The following is a 19,497-nucleotide window of genomic DNA, read 5'->3' on the forward strand; positions in this document are numbered from 1 at the left end:
GATTCCGCACCATACATTTACAGTCCACGGTCGCTGTCGCTCTACCTGTCTGAGCCAGCGAGGATTGTCCACGGACCAGTAATGCATGTTCCGTAGATTCACTGCCCCGTGGTTTGTGAAACCCGCTTCATCGGTAAACAGGTAGAACTGCAACGCATTCTCCGTTAATGCCCATTGACAGAATTGCACTCTATGATTTTAGTCATCACCATGTAATTGCTGATGTAGCGACACATGAAACGGGTGAAAGCGGTGACGATGCAGTATGCGCATGACACTACTTTGACTCAGTCCACCGGCTCTCGCAATGTCCCGTGTACTCATATGTGGGTTCATGGCAACAGCAGCTAACACACCAACTGCACCCGCTTCTCCTGTGACGGGCCTATTAGGGACCCGTTTGCGTGCTACGACAATACCTGTTGCATACAGTTGGAGGTAGATGTTTTGCAATGTGCGGCACGTTGGATGCTCTCTGTCCGGGTACCGTTCTGCATACACCCTGCAGGCTTCAGCTGCATTTCGTCGACACTCGCCATAGATGAGTATCATCTCCGCCTTTTCAGAGTTCGAATACACCATGGTCACAGTTCCTACAACACTACACTATCACAGACGTCTGGTAACACGGTGTACTACAGTTGGCCTGCGTGCGGAGACGAATGCAGAATAACAATAGCAGCAAACGCTACATGCGGACACTGCGACAGCTAGACCAAACCACAACAGTGCACTACAGCCACACTCGTAAACACGGTCGTCATCGTAAACATGTCCCTGCAGATGCTGCTCGCCGACCGTGAACCGTATTTGTTACAACACGCAACTGAACGTCGGAGGTTTCAAGCGTCAACTTTAGGTTACAATATCTCCGGATGTAATTAACATTTTACAATGCAACAAACGGCACTGAAAAAAATGGTTCAAATGGCTCTGAGCACTATGGGACTCAACTGCTGTGGTCATAAGTCCCCTAGAACTTAGAACTACTTAAACCTAACTAACCTAAGGACATCACACACATCCATGCCCGAGGCAGGATTCGAACCTGCGACCGTAGCGGGCGTGCGGTTCCAGACTGCAGCGCCTTTAACCGCTCGGCCACTTCGGCCGGCTAAAAACGGCACTGATTACGTATTTGTTTATATGTTCAGTTGTGCTAACGAAACTAACGTGGTTCCTTTTAAAAAAAACGTAGGTTTGTGTTAAAAAACATACTTCCGTGCATTTTTGTATGGTTTGTATTAAACAATTACACTAGCCCCTCTCCTCACGTTCGGTCTGTGGAATCGGTTCGTCAGTATTTGATGTGGTTTACGAAATATATACAGCGCTAACGTTAGGTGACTCACCCTATATATACCCTAAGATGGTATCTGTTCTTTCGGACATGTCTGAAAGAACAGATACCATCTTAGTATGTATATTAATGTGAATCTTTGTTTCTCGGACGTGGCGACAGTTTATAGAGACCGAAACAGTATCCCGAGGAACGGGGTATGGCTGACCAAGTGTGATATCAAAAGGAGAGGACCTAGCAGTGCACGGCAACTGGCATCTGACCTCGCAGCATCCACTGGACGTGTTGTATCGACGCAAACGGTGTACAGAAGGCTTCGACATGATGGCCTTTATTGTCTGAAATCTGCTGTATGTGCACCTCTGACGCGTCTGCACAGCAGGGAAGGTCTAGAGTGGAGCTCTAGAGTGGAGCCGTCAACGTGCAACCTGGGTGGTCGAACAGTGGGACAATGTTCTTATCACAGATGAGTCCCGATTTGGTGTTGAGAGTGATTCTCGACGATTCGCATCTGGAGGGAACGTGGAACACGACCCAAACATTGTGGCAAGAGACTGAAATCAAGGAGGATCCCTAATTGTGTGGACAGGGATTATGTTGAGCACGCGAACACCTCTTAGTGAAGTTTTATGGGAGAATCAGCAAGGTTGAACTGCTATCAGGTACAGTGAGGAGATTTTAGAATCTCATGCACGGTTGTTGCGAGGTGCTGTGGACCCAGACTTCGAATTGATGGACGATGATGCTCGATCTCATAAAGCACGGGTAGTTTAGGTGTTTTTGGAAACGGAAGATATTGCATGAGTGGCATGGCCTGCTCGCTTTCCCTATCTGAATCTCATAGAGCGTGTCTGTGACGCACTAGGGAGACGGGTTGAATCACGCCAGCATCCGCCAACCAATCTCCACGACTTGCGAGCAGCTCTACAGGGAGAATGGGCTTTATTGCCTCAACATGAGAATGATGACACTATTCACAGCAAGACCCCTCGTTTTCAGGCGTTTATTGCTGCCGGAGGTGGTCACACGTCATACTGAGCATATTAACCAGTTGTCGGAAAGTGTGTGCAAATACGATAAATGGAAAAAAAACGAAGAACATGATTGTCTAGCTCTATGTTTACGTTCTGCATTCTTTACATTGTTTCTACTTCACTATCACCTGTTTATACTGTTTTGTGCCCAAATAAACGTAACCTTGCAAAATTTCCGTTTGTTGCTTTAATTTTGGACGCCATTGTAGTTGAAGAGTTTTATTACCTGGAGAGGAAAATGACTCATGACGGGCCGGTCGCGGTGGCCGAGCAGTTATAGGTGCTTCAGTCCGGAACCGCGCGACTGCTACGGTCGCAGATTCGAATCCTGCCTCGGGCTTGGATGTGTGTGTGATGTCCTTAGGTTAGTTAGGTTTAAGTAGTTCTAAGTTCTAGGGGGACTCATGGCCTCAGGTGTTAAGTCCTATAGTGCTCAGAGCCATTTGAACCATTTTGAACTCATGACGTTAGAAGTAGAGAGGGTGTAAACTGCAGACTGGAAATAGCGAGGGAAGATTTTCTGACTGAGGGAAATATTCTGGTGCGTACAACGTAAGGGGGAAAGTAATTTCGCATGATGGGTTACTACTAAGTGGTGGCAGTATTGGTGGTGGTAAGTTCCTATGGGACCAAACTGCTGAGATCATAGGTCCCTAGGCTTACACACTGTTTACGGTAAGGACAATACCCACGCGACTTGATCCTCCGACGTTGGGGTGGAGAGGGGGGTGGGGGAAGGCGTGAACCGTGGCAAGGCGCCTCAAACCACGCGCTACTGCCAAATAACACGGCACAATGAAACTCGGTCCGCACATAGAAAGAACTGCTACAGTAATAATGTAGAAGGTAACAATAAGACGAACAGAAGCGACACTTTTACTCAAAGATGATAATTATACTGAAGTCGCCGGAACTGATGATAGTCCTCTTGAGATCACAAACTTCAGTACAAGGGTTCTAAAAGGGTGTGTGATAACCGCGTACGGCAATGCACGTTCTGAACCGTGCACCAGTGCTTACCACACGGCTTTTTTTTTATTTCAGTTTATTGGCCTTAGATTCTTGCCCATGCAGCGGTCTCATAAGTGTCACTAATGGCGATAGGAATGTAAGGACAACGCAACACCCAGTCCCTGAACGGAGAAAACTCGGAACCGGCCTGAAATCGAACCCGGGCGCCGTCGGTTGGCAATCCGCATCGCCGACCCCCCAGCAGCCGAGGCGTGCTGCACAATGTTGGTATGCAGTTCTTGTGGTAGGGCGTCCCATTCCTCCACCTGCGCGGTCGACCAGAACTGGATGGCCACTGTTGCATGTGGACATACTGTAGCGCGTCTCTCCAACCCATTCCACAGGCTCGACAGGTGTAGCATGTGATTTAACTCGGTGTAACATTATGCTTCACAACACGATGTCATCTGGACCAGCGAAATGATCCTGTTCTACACTGCTGGAGGTACCACCATGTGGCGTGAAGTGGGAACACGGCCTGCATCCAGGAACACTGTCGTACATGATCGTGTCGGTGATCCACATATGACGTGTGGGCAGGTATAATGTTGCATGGGCGTAACGACCAAATCTTTGAACAGGCTTCACTCGCTGGTCAACGTTATTGCGACACTGTACTCCTTCCCCATGTGCGTCTTTTCACGGATGCATTCGGCCCTCATTTCACTTTTATGGACGACAATGAGGGATCCCACCAAACTGAGTAGCAAGAGGACCTCTTCCAACGAGAGAATTTTCGGCAAATGGACTGTCCTGCCGGTCGCCTCGACTTTAATCGCATAAAGAATGTGTGGCACGTGTTGGGGAGACGTTCTGCAGCACGTCCTCCATCCAGCAGTTGTCAACCGCGCTGGTGCAGGAATGGAACGACCTACCACGACAGCTCCTTACCAACCTTGTGGCCAACATGGGAATACGTTGCAATGCACCGCCGTCGGCGGTGATCACACCCTATTAAGAAACATGTCACGCCATTTATAATGTCGAATGGACCGTCATGAATCGCGGTCACTTCTTTCAATTATTGTCTTTGAATAAAAGTGTCATTTCTGTTCGTCTGATTGCGTATTTTCTTCAGCCACCTCTCATGCTGCACTGTGACAGTTATTTCTATCTATGGTCCAACTATCATCGAGCTATGTCATTTGCCAGTAACACGTCATGTGAAAGTTAAATGGTTCAAATGGCTCTGAGCACTATTGGACTTAACTTCTGAGGTCATCAGTCCCATAGAACTTAGAACTACTTAAACCTAACTAACCTAAGGACACCACACACACGCCCATGGCCGAGGCAGGATTCGAACCTGCCACCGTAGCGGTCGCGCGGTTACAGACTGTAGCTTCTAGAACCGGTCGGCTGTGAAAGTTACCTTCGCCTTTTAAGTTTTACACACTAGTGTATGTTGAACACCTTATATAAATTCTACGGTTTGGAAGTCTTCTCTGAAAGCTTCTCTTCAAGCTTCAGCTTTACATGGAAGTGAAGCATGAACATTAAGGGGGGACGTTGATGAAAAACACACTCTATTTCAAAATTGCACCAAATCCACAGTTTTGGAGATATGGCAATGAAATTTTGTACCACGCTTTACATGAAAGTAACATATTTGCAAATAAAATCCTTTGATTATATATATTCAACTTTTTTTGATTGAAATTTGAAGTTTTATTTCAAAAAAATAATGTATGTTCCTTTTTCTCAGAAAGTATTCAAGAGATTTCTACAAAAATTTCTCTGTTTCATCTCTTTATATGTTGTAAGTTTCTCTCATGAGGTTTTTGGAATAGGTCAAATTGGAGAATTTTCATAATTTTTTAATTATAATTCCACAAGTACAATTTTAAATTCATGCAAAATTCCAAGCACTTTGCCCCATATCACTGCTTGCAATCAGAATTTCAAAATTTGCACTTGAGACAACTTTTATTAGGTTTACACAAATACGTGTACAAAATTTAATAATTCTAGCATTCATAGAATCTGAGGAGAAGGTACATAAACTTTAAAAAAAACAAACTTTTCGGGAAACACAATTTAAAGTTCAACCTAACTTTTTTCCTTATGTCACTTCTTCAGAGCGCACCACATTTGTACTCTGGGTCCTTTTTCCCTCCTAGGCTTCTCTTTTGGTTTCTTGTTGTCTGTCTTCTTTCCTTAACCAGGTCTTCAACTGACTTTTCAGCTGCAGAGACACGCTGTAAATCTATTTTCCTCAGGATGTCTTGAGTAAAATTTCCGAACTTGAAGCCCAATCTTTCTACTACCTTCATCCTCCCCACGTTCCCATCATTAAATACAATAACTGCATCATAAGTTGCAATTCTGAAAACTGTAGCAGATTCAAATGTCTTTTTAGGGCATTGTTTCCATATGAGTGAATTTAGAGGCTCATTTGGATTTTGGGTTTTGCTATGAACACACTTTTTGAGAAGTGCAGGATCGGCCAGAAACCTGTAAATGGGCTTGACAAGATCCAGGATACAATTTGAAAGCCTCTCCTTGTGAATGTAGGGGTTGTTATCCCTGTTAGCTTGGCGTGGCAGGGAGGCCGCGTCACACCTTTAATGAATTTTCAGGCACTTAGGATGCGATTTCAACATTGAAACTCGGGAACTTATTGTCCATGAGCTGCACTAACAAATAAAAAGTAAATCGAAAATTGACATTTTTGGTCAATTTCATCAACATCCCCCCTTAAACAGTACGAACAAGAAGAGAATACATCTAAGCTTTTGAAATGTGGTGCTACAGAAGATTAGATCCGAAGGTTTACGTAGGTATAAGTGGCACCAGCTAAGCAGAAGTGAAGAGTCCTGCCCGGAATACGCGAGCACTGAGAGCTGCATAAAACCAATCTTTGGACTGAAGACCATCACTACAACAACAGTGTAATACAACAGTAAAGGGTCTTCCACACTATTAATAAGCACCGCTCCCCATTTGTTTGCATTTTCAAGAGCCAGTCACTGCACGCATCGTCGACCTGTTGCATTTCGTAGGAGTTTTGCACCTGCGCAACCTTCCTACAGCCAAGAACATCGTCCCCAGTCGGCCTAGCGGAGTCTTCAACGTTATCCACCGTATCATTTATACTTACAGTGAACACTAACAGCCCGGTAACACTGCCTTGGGAATCTCCCGCGGTTAATTCTGCATCGCCCAGTTTCATTCAGCTGAAGAACATCGGAAGAACAGAGTATTGATGAACGGTGTCATCTTTAAGGGGCTTTCATTTCGTATTCGAAACAGCGACTCTTTTGAAAAACGTGAATGCATCTGAAGAGAAGAAAAGAAAGGTTAGACGGTGTTTAACGTCGAATACCCCCGCGAGTTTCATGCAAAAGGGCAGCTGCTGCGCTTGCAGTACTCCGAGTCACACCGCCAGCGCTCCGCTGTTCCCTTTGACACTGGAAAATATCGCGTTACAGCCAGGTACAGACGTGCCCTTCAACGAAAGGCCCATGGGAGGTGCGTGGCCATACTTTCGAATAAATATACTCTCTCTCTGCCTATGTATCTGTTGCGCGCTAACGGACACTGGTAATCGTAAGCGTCGACGTAAACGCAGTGACGCACGCACGCGACGTGCTCGCGCACCCCCCCCCCCCCCCACACACACACACACAAAATGTTTACTGTATTTTCAGAGGGCCCCGAATAACATAAGCTATGTAACTACTATTATTTATTATGGATCGGTTAACAAAAAGAGGAGTCTGTTCGGCAGGCTAATGTATAAAATAGTGAGGTTCAAATTAGCCAGAAGCAGATTGTAATTTTCAAGCCTCGAAAAAAAAATTTTTAACTTGAGGAGAATAATAAACAGTACATGGCTGGCACACAGGTTTGCAGTTTGGCGGCACTACTTCTACCGTGCAAGTCGTTTGGCCCTCATCATCTGTGAGTATGCTATCATACATGAGGGTATTAGTTTGTCCACCCCAGGACTCCAGTATCAGACAACCTTGTTGTCAAAAATGTAGGGTTTTAAAATGTTCTCAACATTTGTTTCGTAAACTGAATTTGCCATTTTCCCGGATCTGGAGCAAGTGAAGCACACATTTTTTAACTAGTCGGTTATACGACTGACCTCTTCTCTATGCAGTGGAATAAATTAATCATTAGTTTTTTACAAGCACAGGAAAACTTTAGGGAACAATTTTCCACACGCTGTGAGGGAATATTGCGCACTGAAAATCTACATCTACATATACATGGATACTCTGCAAATCACATTTAAGTGCCTGGCAGAGGGTTCATGGAACCACCTTCACGATTCTCTATTATTCCAATCTCGTATAGCGCGCGGAAAGAACGAACACCTATATCTTTCCGTACGAGCTCTGATTTCCCTTATTTTATCGTGGTGATCGTTCCGCCCTATGTTGGTCGGGGTCAACAAAATATTTTCGCATTCGGAGGAGAAAGTTGGTGATTGGAATTTCGTGAGAAGATTCCGTCGCAACGAAAGACGCCCTTCTTTTAATGATTTCCAGCCCAAATCCTGTATCATTTCTGTGACACTCTCTCCCATATTTCGCGATAATACAAAACGTGCTGCCTTTCTTTGAACTTTTTCGATGTACTCCGTCAGTCCTATCTGGTTAGGATCCCACACCGCGCAGCAGTATTCTAATAGAGGACGGATAAGCGTAGTGTAGGCAGTCTCCTTAGCAGGTCTGTTACACTTCCGAAGTGTCCTGCCAATAAAACGCAGCCTTTGGTTAGCCTTCCCCACAACATTTTCTATGTGTTCTTTCCAATTTAGGTTGTTCGTAATTGTAATACTTAGGTATTTAGTTGAATTTACGGCTTTTAGATTAGACTGATTTCTCGTGTAACCGAAGTTTAACGAGTTCCTTTTACCACTCGTGTGGATGACCTCACACTTTTCGTTATTTAGGGTCAACTGCCACTTTTCGCACCATTTAAATATTTTTTATAAATCGTCTTGCAGTTTGTTTTGATCTTCTGATGGCTTTATTAGTCGATAAACGACAGCGTCATCTGCAAACAACCGAAGACGGTTGCTCAGATTCTCTCCCACATCGTTTATATAGATAAGGGACAGCAAAGGGCCTATAACACTACCTTGGGGAACGCCTGAAATCACTTCTGTTTTACTCGATGACTTTCGGTCAATTACTACGAACTATGACCTCCCTGACAGTAAATCGCAAATCCAGTCACATAACTGAGACGATATTCCATAAGCACGCAATTTTACTACGAACCGCTTGTGTGGTACAGTGTCAAAAGTCTTCTGGAAATCCAGAAATACGGAATCGATCTGAAATCCCTTGTCAACAGCACTCAGCACTTCATGTGAATAAAGAGCTAGTTGTGTTTCACAGGAACGATGTTTTCTAAACCCTTATTGACTGTGTGTCAATAGACCATTTCCTTCGATGTAATTCATAATGTTTGAACACAATATATGTTCTAAAATCCTGCTGCATATCGACGTTAACGATATGGGCCTGTAATTTAGTGGATTACCCCTACTATCTTTCTTGAATATTGGAGTGACCTGTGCAACTTTCCAGTCTTTGGGTACGGATCTTAACGTCGAGCGAACGGTTATAAATGATTGTTAAGTATGGAGCTAATGCATCAGCATACTCCGAAAGGAACCTAATTGGTATACAGTCTGGACCAGAAGACTTGCTTTTACTAAGTGATTTGAGTTGCTTCACTACTCGAGGATATTTACATCTACGTTACTCATGTTGGCAGCTGTTCTCGATTCGAATTCTGGAATACTTACTTCGTCTTCTCATGTGAAGGCATTTCGTAAGGCTGTGTTTAGTAACTCTGCTTTGGCAGCACTGTCTTCGAAAGTATCTCCACTGTTATTGCGCAGAGAAGGCATTGATTGTTTCTTGCCGCTAACATACTTCACATACGACCAGAATCTCTTTGGATTCTCTGCCAGGTTTCGAGACAAAGTTTTGTTGTGGAAACTGTTATAGGCGTCTCGCATAGAACTCCGCGCTAATTTATTTTAGATATACTACGACCTGCGACAAGGGTTCGTTTTTCTCCTTTATGCCATAACGTGCATAGAATTCTCGTCTTTGTACCAGTCTCATTCGGAATTGTTTTCATACAACGAGGCTTAAAATTTTCATTTTTTACTAATCCAAGGCGTTTGAGAATTTTATTTGTCCAGTTTATTATTATTTCTTATCGATCTGCTTGTTTTATTAACCCTCCTGTTCCGAACAGTTTCCGATACAGAAACAAATAAGACGAAAAAAAAAACTGCTGAATACATCTGGCAATCGAACACACGCTCTCTGCTTCCGAGCAGGTGCTTGGGTCGTTACGCCAGCGCCGATTTCGGTGAACCGCGTTTACCTTATTGGTACATAAGCGACTGAAGTAATAGTTTCTTTTCTCGATTTCGAGCTGAATATGCGTTCGTGAACCCCATATACGATGATGAAAAATGCTCACTACCGATTCCGTCAATACTGGGTCGCTAACGCGTCGTGAACTTTAGGGGTGGTTTTCTCAGAAACGGACGGGTGTTGAGCCAAAATATCTTAAAGTCTTTCATTTCATGTTGCGCGCAGGTGACCTGCTAAATATGAGCCGAATCGGTTGGCCGTGACAGACCTTTCCCTTGTGAGCGCCCTACCGTTCTCCAACATGTGCTACTGAAACAGAATTCAAATTGTTCAAATGACTCTGAGCACTATGGGACTTAACTTGTGAGATCATCAGTCCCCTAGAACTTAGAACTACTTAAACCTAACTAACCTAAGGACATCACACACACACCCATGCCCGAGGCAGTACTCGAACCTGCGACCGTAGCAGTAGCGCGATTCCAGACTGTAGCGCCTAGAACCGCTCGGTCACCAGGGTCGGCGAAACAGAATTACCACACGTGATACGCAATGTTATTTCTGACAGATCCGTGCGCCGACACACTTTGTAGTCATAGTGCGTTGAATTTCGGCACATTTCTTTCGTAAACAATCGGGATGAGTTCGGCTCCTTTCAAACTGGCATTTTGTTTCACGAAACATATATTCCAGTACAACTGAAAACAGTAGTGATACAAAATATACACGAAAATATTTATCGTATGGTCCTCGTTGTTGGCCACTGCCTACGACAGTTGTTAGCTGTTACTGAATCATTCTGCTCTGGCGTCTGAACAGCAAGCATCGGCCGCAGCAACAGCTCTCCTCACCAGCTCGTTCGGTCCTCACCCCACAGCCCTCTCCCGCAGGACCGACTGTCCGAGAACGCGAGGCCTATGTTCACCTATTTTGGGGCACGGCTGGACGCTAGTTCATAACTGCAGTCCTGTTCACGTCTTTATTACGCATATCAAAAGCTTACTTTCCTTCAAAACAAATTAACAAAAAATTCACAAATTGTCTTCGCGACAGGAACCTTGAAACGATGACCGCTCACAGCTCGTACGTATCTCGAGGACAGCCCAGCGGAACTGCGCGCTGTGGCTTTTGGACACAACCCTCACTGCAAAATCAAATGGCTCCGAGCACCATGGGACTTAACATCGGAGGTCATCTGTCCCCTAGAACTTAGAACTACTTAAACCTAACTAACCTAAGGACGTCACACAAATCCATGCCCGAGGCAGGATTCGAACCTGCGACCGTAGCGGTCGCGCGGTTCGAGACTGAAGCGCCTAGAACCGCTCGGCCACACCCGCCGGCACTGCAAAATCAATATGGCCTCTAGACACCCATTAGGAGTGACAGTAGAAATCCTCTAGCACCGTACTGCGAAAATGGTGCTCAAAATAACACGTAGCGCGGTAGCTTCTCTCCGCCGGCTCAGCGTAGAAGCGTGACGGGCGACTCACCTCGAGGTAGACATCGCTGTCGGGGGCGAAGGTGTTGTTGACGAGGTGCAGGCTGACGTTGAGGTGCGGCAGCGCGTGGAAGAAGCGCGCCAGCGGCGGCGGCACGTACGCGTACTGCTCCTCCTTGCGCTCCATGCCGGCTCCTCACCCTCCTCCTCCTCCTCCTCCTCCTCCTCCTCAACCTCCTCCTCACAGCCTGCAACAACACCAAAACACCACCTGTCTTATGGGGACACTACATCACATGTACAGGGTGACACTGTACTACATGAAATATAACCGCCATAACTTCTGAACTGTTTGCGTCAGGACGTTCAAACTGCACGGTTGGCCGCGGGGCATGATGGGAATTAGTATGCGCTGTATGGTTTGGTTTAGCGACGAAGCCCACTTTCATTCGGATAGGTTGCATTTGGGGGACTGAGAATCCGCATTTCGCGATCTAGAAGTCTCTTCACCCCCAACGGGTGACAGAGTGGTGTGAATGTCCAGTCACGGAATACTCGGTGCGATATTCCTTATGGCACGTTGACTAACGAAAGGTACGTGAAGGTTTTGGAAGATGATTTCATCGCCACTATCAAAAGTGATCCTGATTTCGACAAGATTTAGTTTCATGCAAGACGGAGCTGGACCCCATCGAAGCAGGAAAGTGATGTTCTGGAGGACCACTTAGGGGACCGCAGTTTGGCTCTGGGGTAGCCAGAAGCCGCTGGCATTGGCCTCGATTAACCGCCATGTTCCAGGATCTGAACACCTCCGACTCCCTTTTTGTGGGGCTATATTAAAGACCCGTGGTCTAGGGGTGCCGGCACGGTAGCTCAGCGTGTTTGGTCAGAGGGTTAGCTACCCTTTATAATAAAAAAAACGGAGTGAATGGATCAACGAACAACCTCAAAGGGTGTCATGAGACGTCCGCCTCGAACGTATACAACGACAAAATACAACAAAATGAAATAAAAAAAGGGGGGTACCGTCTTAGACTACTAATCAATAAACCGTCCTTGGTCCTGCGTTCGAAACTCACCACCACTTAAATTTTGATTAATAGTCAGCATTGGCGGCCGAAGTCTACCGGCATAAGAAGTCACTTTCATTCTGCCAAAGACCTTATCAAAGAGGACGGAGGAACGGACAGAGGTTCAGTGTACTCTCTTGTCCTTGGGGTGGGAAACTGCCCCTAAATACGAAAGAATCAGCAATCATCAACGGTATGAGGATGCAGAAGGCAATGTAAACCAGTGCACTGAAGGCACATAACGTGTATCCACAGGACATGTGGCCTGGAATTGAAAAGGTGTCATGATGATCTCTCCATTGCCAAAAGATTCCGGACTAGTACCCCATTCGAATCTTCGGGAGGGGACTGCCAAATGAGGTGTGCCCATCAGAAAAAGATTGAATAACCGACGGAAGGATGACGTTCCAACAGTCGTAGCGTGGAATTCAGAAGCTTGAACGTGGAAGGGAAGCCAGAAAATCTGAAAAGGGAAATGCAAAGGCTCAATCTAGATATTCTGGGTGAGGTGAAATGGAAAGAACACAAGGATGGTCATATGTATGTAGTGCAATATCAACAGCAGCAAAAAATGGTATCACGGGAGTAGGATTCGTTATGAATAGGAAGGTAGGGCAGAGAGTGTGTTACTGTGAGCAGTTCAGTGATAGGGCTGTTCTTTCTGAATCGACGACGACAGTTCAGGTATACATGCCGACGTCGCATGCAGAAGATGAAGGTATAGAGAAAGTGTATGAGGATATTGAAAGGGTAATACAGTAGGCAAAGGGAGATGAGAATCTAATAGTCATGGGGGACTGGAATGCAGTTGTAGGAGAAGGAGTAGAAGAAAAGGTTACAGGAGAATATGGGCTTGGGGCAAGGAATGAGGGAGGAGAAAGAGTAACTGATTCGGTAATAAAGTTCAGGTAGTAATAGCGAATACTCTGTTCAAGAATCACAGGAGGAAGAGGTATACTTGAAAAGGCCGGGTGATACGGGAAGATTACAGTTAGGTTACATCAGGGTGAGACAGAGATTCCGAAATCAGATACTGGATTGTAAAGCGTACGCAGGGGCAGATACAGACTCAGATTACAATTTAGTAGTGATGAAGAGTAGGATGAAGATTAAGAGATGTGACGAGATACGCTTGAAGTTCTCTAAGGCTGTAGATACAGCAATAAAGAATAGCTCAGTAGGTAGTGCAGTTGAAGAGGAATGGACATCTCTAACAAGGGCCATCACAGAAGTTGGAAAGAAAAACGTAGGTACAAAGAAGGTAACTGCGAAGAAAGCATGGGTAATAAAAGAAATACTTCAGTTGATCGATGAAAGAAGGAAGTACAAAAATGTTTTGGGACATTCAGGAATACAAAAATACAAGATGCTGAGCAATGAAATAAATACGAAGTTCAGAGAAGCTAAGACGAAATGGCTGCATGAAAAATGTGAAGAAGTCGATAAAGAAACGGTTGTCGCAAGGACTGGCTCAGCATATAGGGAAGTCAAAACAATCTTCGGTGAAATTAAAAGCAAGGGTGGTAACAGTGCAACGAGAATTCCACTGTTGAATGCAGAGGAGAGAGCGAATAGGTGGAAAGAGTACACTGAAGGCCTCTATGAGGGGGAAAATTTGTCTCGTGTGATAAAAGAAAAAACAGGTGTCGATTTAGAGGTGATAGGGGAACCAGTATTAGAATTAGAATTTAAGAGAGCTTTGGAGGACCTAAGATCAAATAAGGCAGAAGGGATACATAATATTCCATCACAATTTCTAAAGTCTATGGGGGAAGTGGAAACAAAACGACTATTCATGGTACTGTGTAGAATGTATTAGTCTGGCGACATACCATCTGACTTTTGGAAAAATATCATCCACACAATTCCGAAGACTGCAAGAGCTGACAGGCGCTAGAACTGTCACATGACCAGCTTAACAGCTCATGCATCCAAGTCGCTGACAAGAATAATGTACACAAGAATGGAAAAGAAAATTGAGGAAGTGTTATATGACGGTCAGTTTGGCTTTAGGAAAGGCAAAGGCACCAGAGAGGCAATTGTGACGTTGCGGTTGATAATGGAAGCAAGACTAAAGAAAAATCAAGATACGTTCATAGGATTTGTCGAGCTGGAAAAAGAGTTCGACAATGTAAAATGGTGCAAGATGTTCGAAATTGTGAGAAAAATATGGATAAGCTGTAGGGAGAGGCTGGTAATATACAATATGTACAAGAGCCAAGAGGGAATAATAAGAGTGGACGAACAAAGACGAAGTGCTCGGATTAAAAAGGGTGTAAGACAAGGATGCAGTCTTTCGCCCTTTCTGTTCAATCTTTTTATTATGATTATGGTTTTAGGGCGCAAAACTGCAACGGTCAAATGCGCCAATTCTGTGGCTTAGTGAAGGATGAAAAACCGATTTTTAAATCGGCAGCAATGGGATCAAAACTCTCGAAGGAGGGAAACTAAAAACGAAAGGAAATCCGAGAGAACTGCTATTGAAGGGGGGTTGTTTTCCCCAGAAAAGAGCGTCAAATGACCGATGTCATCCCACTGTCACTGATAAACTTAAGGACGCGATCGGCTGAGCGCGTGTCATCTGCTAAAAGGTAAGAGAGATAAGGAGACAGCTGTAAACGGGCGTGTAGCGGATTAAAATGGGGCACTGAAGTAAAAGGTGTCTCATCGTCCACGGTTGAGAACAGTGGGGACAAAGCGGGGGAGAATCGCCACTTAAAAGATGTTGATGGCTAAAAGGACGTCGCCCTATCCGGAATCTAGTTAAAATTATCTCCTCCTGACGACGAGGCCGGGAGGAAGAGGTCCATGCACTGCGAAGAGGTTTTACGTCCCGTAATTTATTATCGAGAAGTGCAGACCAATGTGTGTGCCATAAAAGAGCAACACGACTACATAAAACGCTCTGTAGATCGGCAAAGGGAACCATGCCAACAGCGGGCCGGCTGCCTCGTTTCCATGGATACCAACATGCTCTGCGAGCCAGAGGAATGCCATAGGGACGCCTCCCAAGTGGAGCTTGTGGAGGCATTCCTGAATCCGGTGGACCAGAGGATGGACGGGGTAAAGAGCTTGGAGGTTGAGAAGAGAGCTGAGCGAATCCGAGCATATAATATACTGTAGCCGCTTATGGCGATCAATGTATTGGACAGCCTGGAGAACAGAATAAAGCTCCGCAGTAAAAATCGAACACTGGTCGGGAAGCCGAAAACTAATAGGAGTGTCGCCAACAACATAGGCATTCCCATCACCAAATGTGGTCTTTTAGCCGTCAGTGTAAATAAATGTGGCATCCTCCATTTGTGTGCACAGAGCAGCAAATGCCCGACTATAAACTATGGGGGGGGGGGGGGGGAGGGGTGGCAAACTTTACGGAGAAGGCAGGTCCGGGGGCGAAGCCAAGGTGACGCCGTACCCTCATTTGTCAAGAAAGTTTTTGGAAATTGGAAGGAAAGGGAATGTAGTAGTTGACGGAAGCGGACTCCCGGTGGTAGTAGAGAGGAAGGGCGGCCTACATACCCTAAATCGAAGGAGGCGTCGAGAAGAGGGCATGGGTCGGATGAGCACGCATGGAAGACAGATGTCTAGCTAACGACTCGGAAGGATAGCTCACCAATTGGACAGCGGAGGTTCAACAGTCTCAGCGTAAAGGCTCTCCACGGGGCTGGTGTAAAAAGCTCCAGATGCTAAACGCAATCCACGGTGGGGGACAGGGTCGAGACGCCGTAGAAGAGACGGTCGTGCAGAGGAGTAAACTATGCTTCTATAGTTCAATTTCGAGGGCACTAAGGCGCGATATAGGCAGAGGAGGACCACTCGGTCCGCTCCCCAGGAGTTACCACTTAGCACACGGAGTGTGTTGAGGGATCGTACACAACGAGCCGAAAGATATGAAACGTGGGAAGATCAGATACGAGGGGTCAAATAGCCGCTTGTGACTCGCGAGCCGATGATGCCAACCACTGATCTACTAGATAAAATGGGAAGTTCCCAGCTGTTGTCTGCCCCTCATGAAGGTTACAGTGTCAGAAAGAGAGTAGCGAAATGCAGGAAGACGAGCAAGGATCTACACTTGCTATAGAGACTAGCACCTGAACTTAAAGGTAAATCAATGTTGAAACGGTACAGTAGTTTCCGCTCCGTAAGCAGCAGGTTTCGCTGCTCGCTCATACCCAAACGGAGGCGGCTCCGCCGCCAATTTTATTGCACGACGCGGCCGGCCGCGGGTGCAACAGTACCCATGTGGACGGGTGGAAAGAAATGTGTCAGGCTTCATAATACATATTTATATGTGTCGTGTATTATGCATTTCTTGTACGTGAATGTGAATCTGCACATGAAATTTCCTAATCCTCCTCACACCTTTCCATAAGGCGTGGCCAAATCTTAGCTGGGAAGTAGTTCTGTAGTATAGTAGTGCCAACCTTACTCCTGGGTAGGGGATCAGAGACACAGCACAGGCAGGTCAAATTCAGAGACGTTCCAGTGTCACAAGATTTGGGGTGGAGAGATTGGTCATGGCCAAGTGGTTCGACCATCCCCTCCACCGGGGCCCAGAAAGACTTCTGGGTGCCTGCGATATTCGGGGAGTATTACAGAAGACGGGTGAGCAGACATGCCTTCAGTGCGTCTGTCTCAATGTTCACGCGTGGAAGAGAGGTATTTGAATATTTGCACTAATTCTTTTATTTCCAGCTTCGAATTGTGTAAGGAAATGAATGTTCTTGTTTAATTTCGGAAATTTAACCCCCTGTGTTGATGCATCTGGTCCCCAGTTTGCCCGTTATCTTCCTCACATAGTGGATGTCCCATGTAAAATATTGGGAGACTTTGGTGGTGTAGGTTTGGCCAACGCAATTCCGTCTTGCCCGTAGAAATGTGCGTGCAGATTAGTATATAATATACCCGAGCTATAAGTTGTAAAATTGTAATATCTGTAAAGTGGAACAATTGCTGCAATCGCTGTAAAGTCGAGTGATAATGTTTAAAATAAATAGGTAATCAATTGTCATAAATCTTTAACATACCATAAAAATCACATAGGAGTCAAGTTAAAGGAAGTCATTTAAAATAAAAGATATATAGAATGCAGGGACCCACACATCAGCGTGTGAGCCCCACAGCCCCTTACCTAGTATCGTACAGAATAGGCCACGCTCTCTAGGTAGCGCTCTCAAGCTCCCCTCCCCAGCTATCCGTTGCGCAATTTTCATTCAAGGCTTAACGACATCAATTTTCATCTGGCGTCCCTAGGCAAGGAGGTTTGACGGTAATATTTCAATGTAAAGTATTGCGAATTAAAAAGTACGAACAGACTCATAACTCTTCGATGACACTGTTGGTGGTAAGTCATTGGAAACAGTAACAACCACCGAGCGAGGTGGCGCAGTGGTTAGCACACTGGACTCGCATTCGGGAGGACGACGGTTCAATCCCGCGTCAGGCCATCCTGATTTGGGTTTTTCGTGATTTCCCTAAATCGCTCCAGGCAAATGCCGAGATGGCTCCTTTGAAAAGGCACGGCCGACATCCTTCCCTATGTTTCCCTAATCCGGTGAGACCTATGACCTCGCTGTCTGGTCTCCTTCCCAAAAGAGCCCAACCCAACCCAGTAACAACCCTACCACGTCGGGGCGCAGCCGCCAGGAGTGACCTAAAATGGAACGACAATATAAAATTAGCTGCAAGGAAAGCAGATGCCAGGCTCAGATTCAATGGAAAAATTCAAAGGAAATGTATTGTATCCATGAAAGAAGTGCTTTACAAAACACTGATTTGATCGATTCTTGAGCATATCTCGTCAGTCTGGGAATATTACTAAGTTGGATTAATAGAAGATATGGGGAAGATTCCAACGAAGAGTTGCGCATTTCATCATTTTGTCGGCCCAGAAGCATTACAGTGATATAAACAAACAACAGGCTTGCTGGTATTAAAAGTGAGGCGTTGTACGTCATCGGCAGGTTTTAATGCTGGACAGTGTATCACTTCCTGCCACGTACGTCTGATGAACTAACCACAATAGGACAGTGGGAAAAAATTGGAAGTGATACGTAAATGTGCACAGGGCCGTCGTTTCCACGCACCATTCGCGAATGGACAGAGAAGTGGCGAAATGATAGTGGTGCCAAAGTAGCGTCCTGATGTGGATTGCGCAGTACAGAGTAGATGTCGATGAAATGCTCAGCGGTAAAGAAAGCGGCCAGTGTTGGAGATGGGTCGGCAGTGCGTCGGCCACGCCGTGGGAGAGAGAGCACTGCAAGTTGAGACGGCGTCCGGGCCTCCCGGCTGCATTAGCGGCTCACCAGCGGCAACAGTAGCGCTCCGCTGCCTTAATGGAACGACGGACCCCATTAATAACGCCGCGCAGCTCCACGAGACGAATTTGCGTCGAGCTGAGCGCCAGCGCCGAAACTCGGGCCCGGCAACTTGCCCAAATAAAAGCGACGCCGCCGTGTCAAGGGCCGCGTCCCTGCGTTAATCCTCGCGGACAGCTTCAGGATTTATTTTCGGGCGGAACTGCGACGCACAGACCGAAGGGTCAAGGTAACGGGAGTCGTGTCGTCGGCAATACATAAGACGGCAGTACCGAAGGTGTGGAAGTTGTGGCGTCAATAGTAATACTATTACGGCACAAACCCATCTTTATGCATTACACACACAAAAAATGATGGATTACACCGGCTGCACTCCATTCCAGGAGTCTGCTCCCTGCGTTCACTTGTGCTTAGTCGGAAAAACAAACTAGTAATGTTCGGATACAGCGTTACTAGTGTCCTGCTTGACACAGTCACGGCGATCAAATATCTGGGCGTAACGCTGGTAATTGGAAATTTGTGGTAAGTTCCTATGGGATCAAATTGCTGAGGTCATCGGTCCCTAGGCTCACAAATTACTTAATCTTACTTAAATTAACTTATGCTAACATACACACCTATGCCCGAGGGAGGTCTCGAACCTCCGACGGGGCGAGCCGCGCGAACCGTGGCAGGGCGCCCTTAGACCAGGCAGCCAGCTCGCTGAAATGAAACGTGAACGTGAGAACTGTGGTTGGGAAGGCAAATGATCGACTTCCGTTTAGTAGGAGAATTTTGAGATCCGTACCAGGTCGGATTGAAGGAAGACATCGAAGCAGTTCAGGGGCGGGCTAATAAATTTGTTACCGGTAGGTTCTAACAACACGTAAGTGTTACGGACATGCTTCGGGAACACAAATGGGAATGCCTGGAGGGAAGGCAACGTTCTTTTCGAGAAACCCGGTTGAGAAAATTTATAGAACCAGCAT

At 45.9% G+C, this 19,497-nt stretch overlaps 1 protein-coding gene across 2 annotated transcripts in view; it reads right to left on the reverse strand.

Annotated features, from left to right (window-relative positions):
* LOC126236067 (protein tweety) overlaps positions 1-19,497 on the reverse strand; it is a 951,384-nt gene that overhangs the window by 179,863 nt on the left and 752,024 nt on the right. For both annotated transcript variants that reach the window (XM_049945120.1, XM_049945119.1), the window contains exon 3: positions 11,195-11,390. In XM_049945120.1, the coding sequence (XP_049801077.1) occupies positions 11,195-11,329 (135 nt within the window). In that variant the 5' untranslated portion in view covers positions 11,330-11,390. The remainder of the gene's footprint in view (positions 1-11,194; positions 11,391-19,497) is intronic.

This window comes from Schistocerca nitens, chromosome 2, assembly GCF_023898315.1.
Source record: "Schistocerca nitens isolate TAMUIC-IGC-003100 chromosome 2, iqSchNite1.1, whole genome shotgun sequence".
NCBI classification, from domain to species: domain Eukaryota; kingdom Metazoa; phylum Arthropoda; class Insecta; order Orthoptera; family Acrididae; genus Schistocerca; species Schistocerca nitens.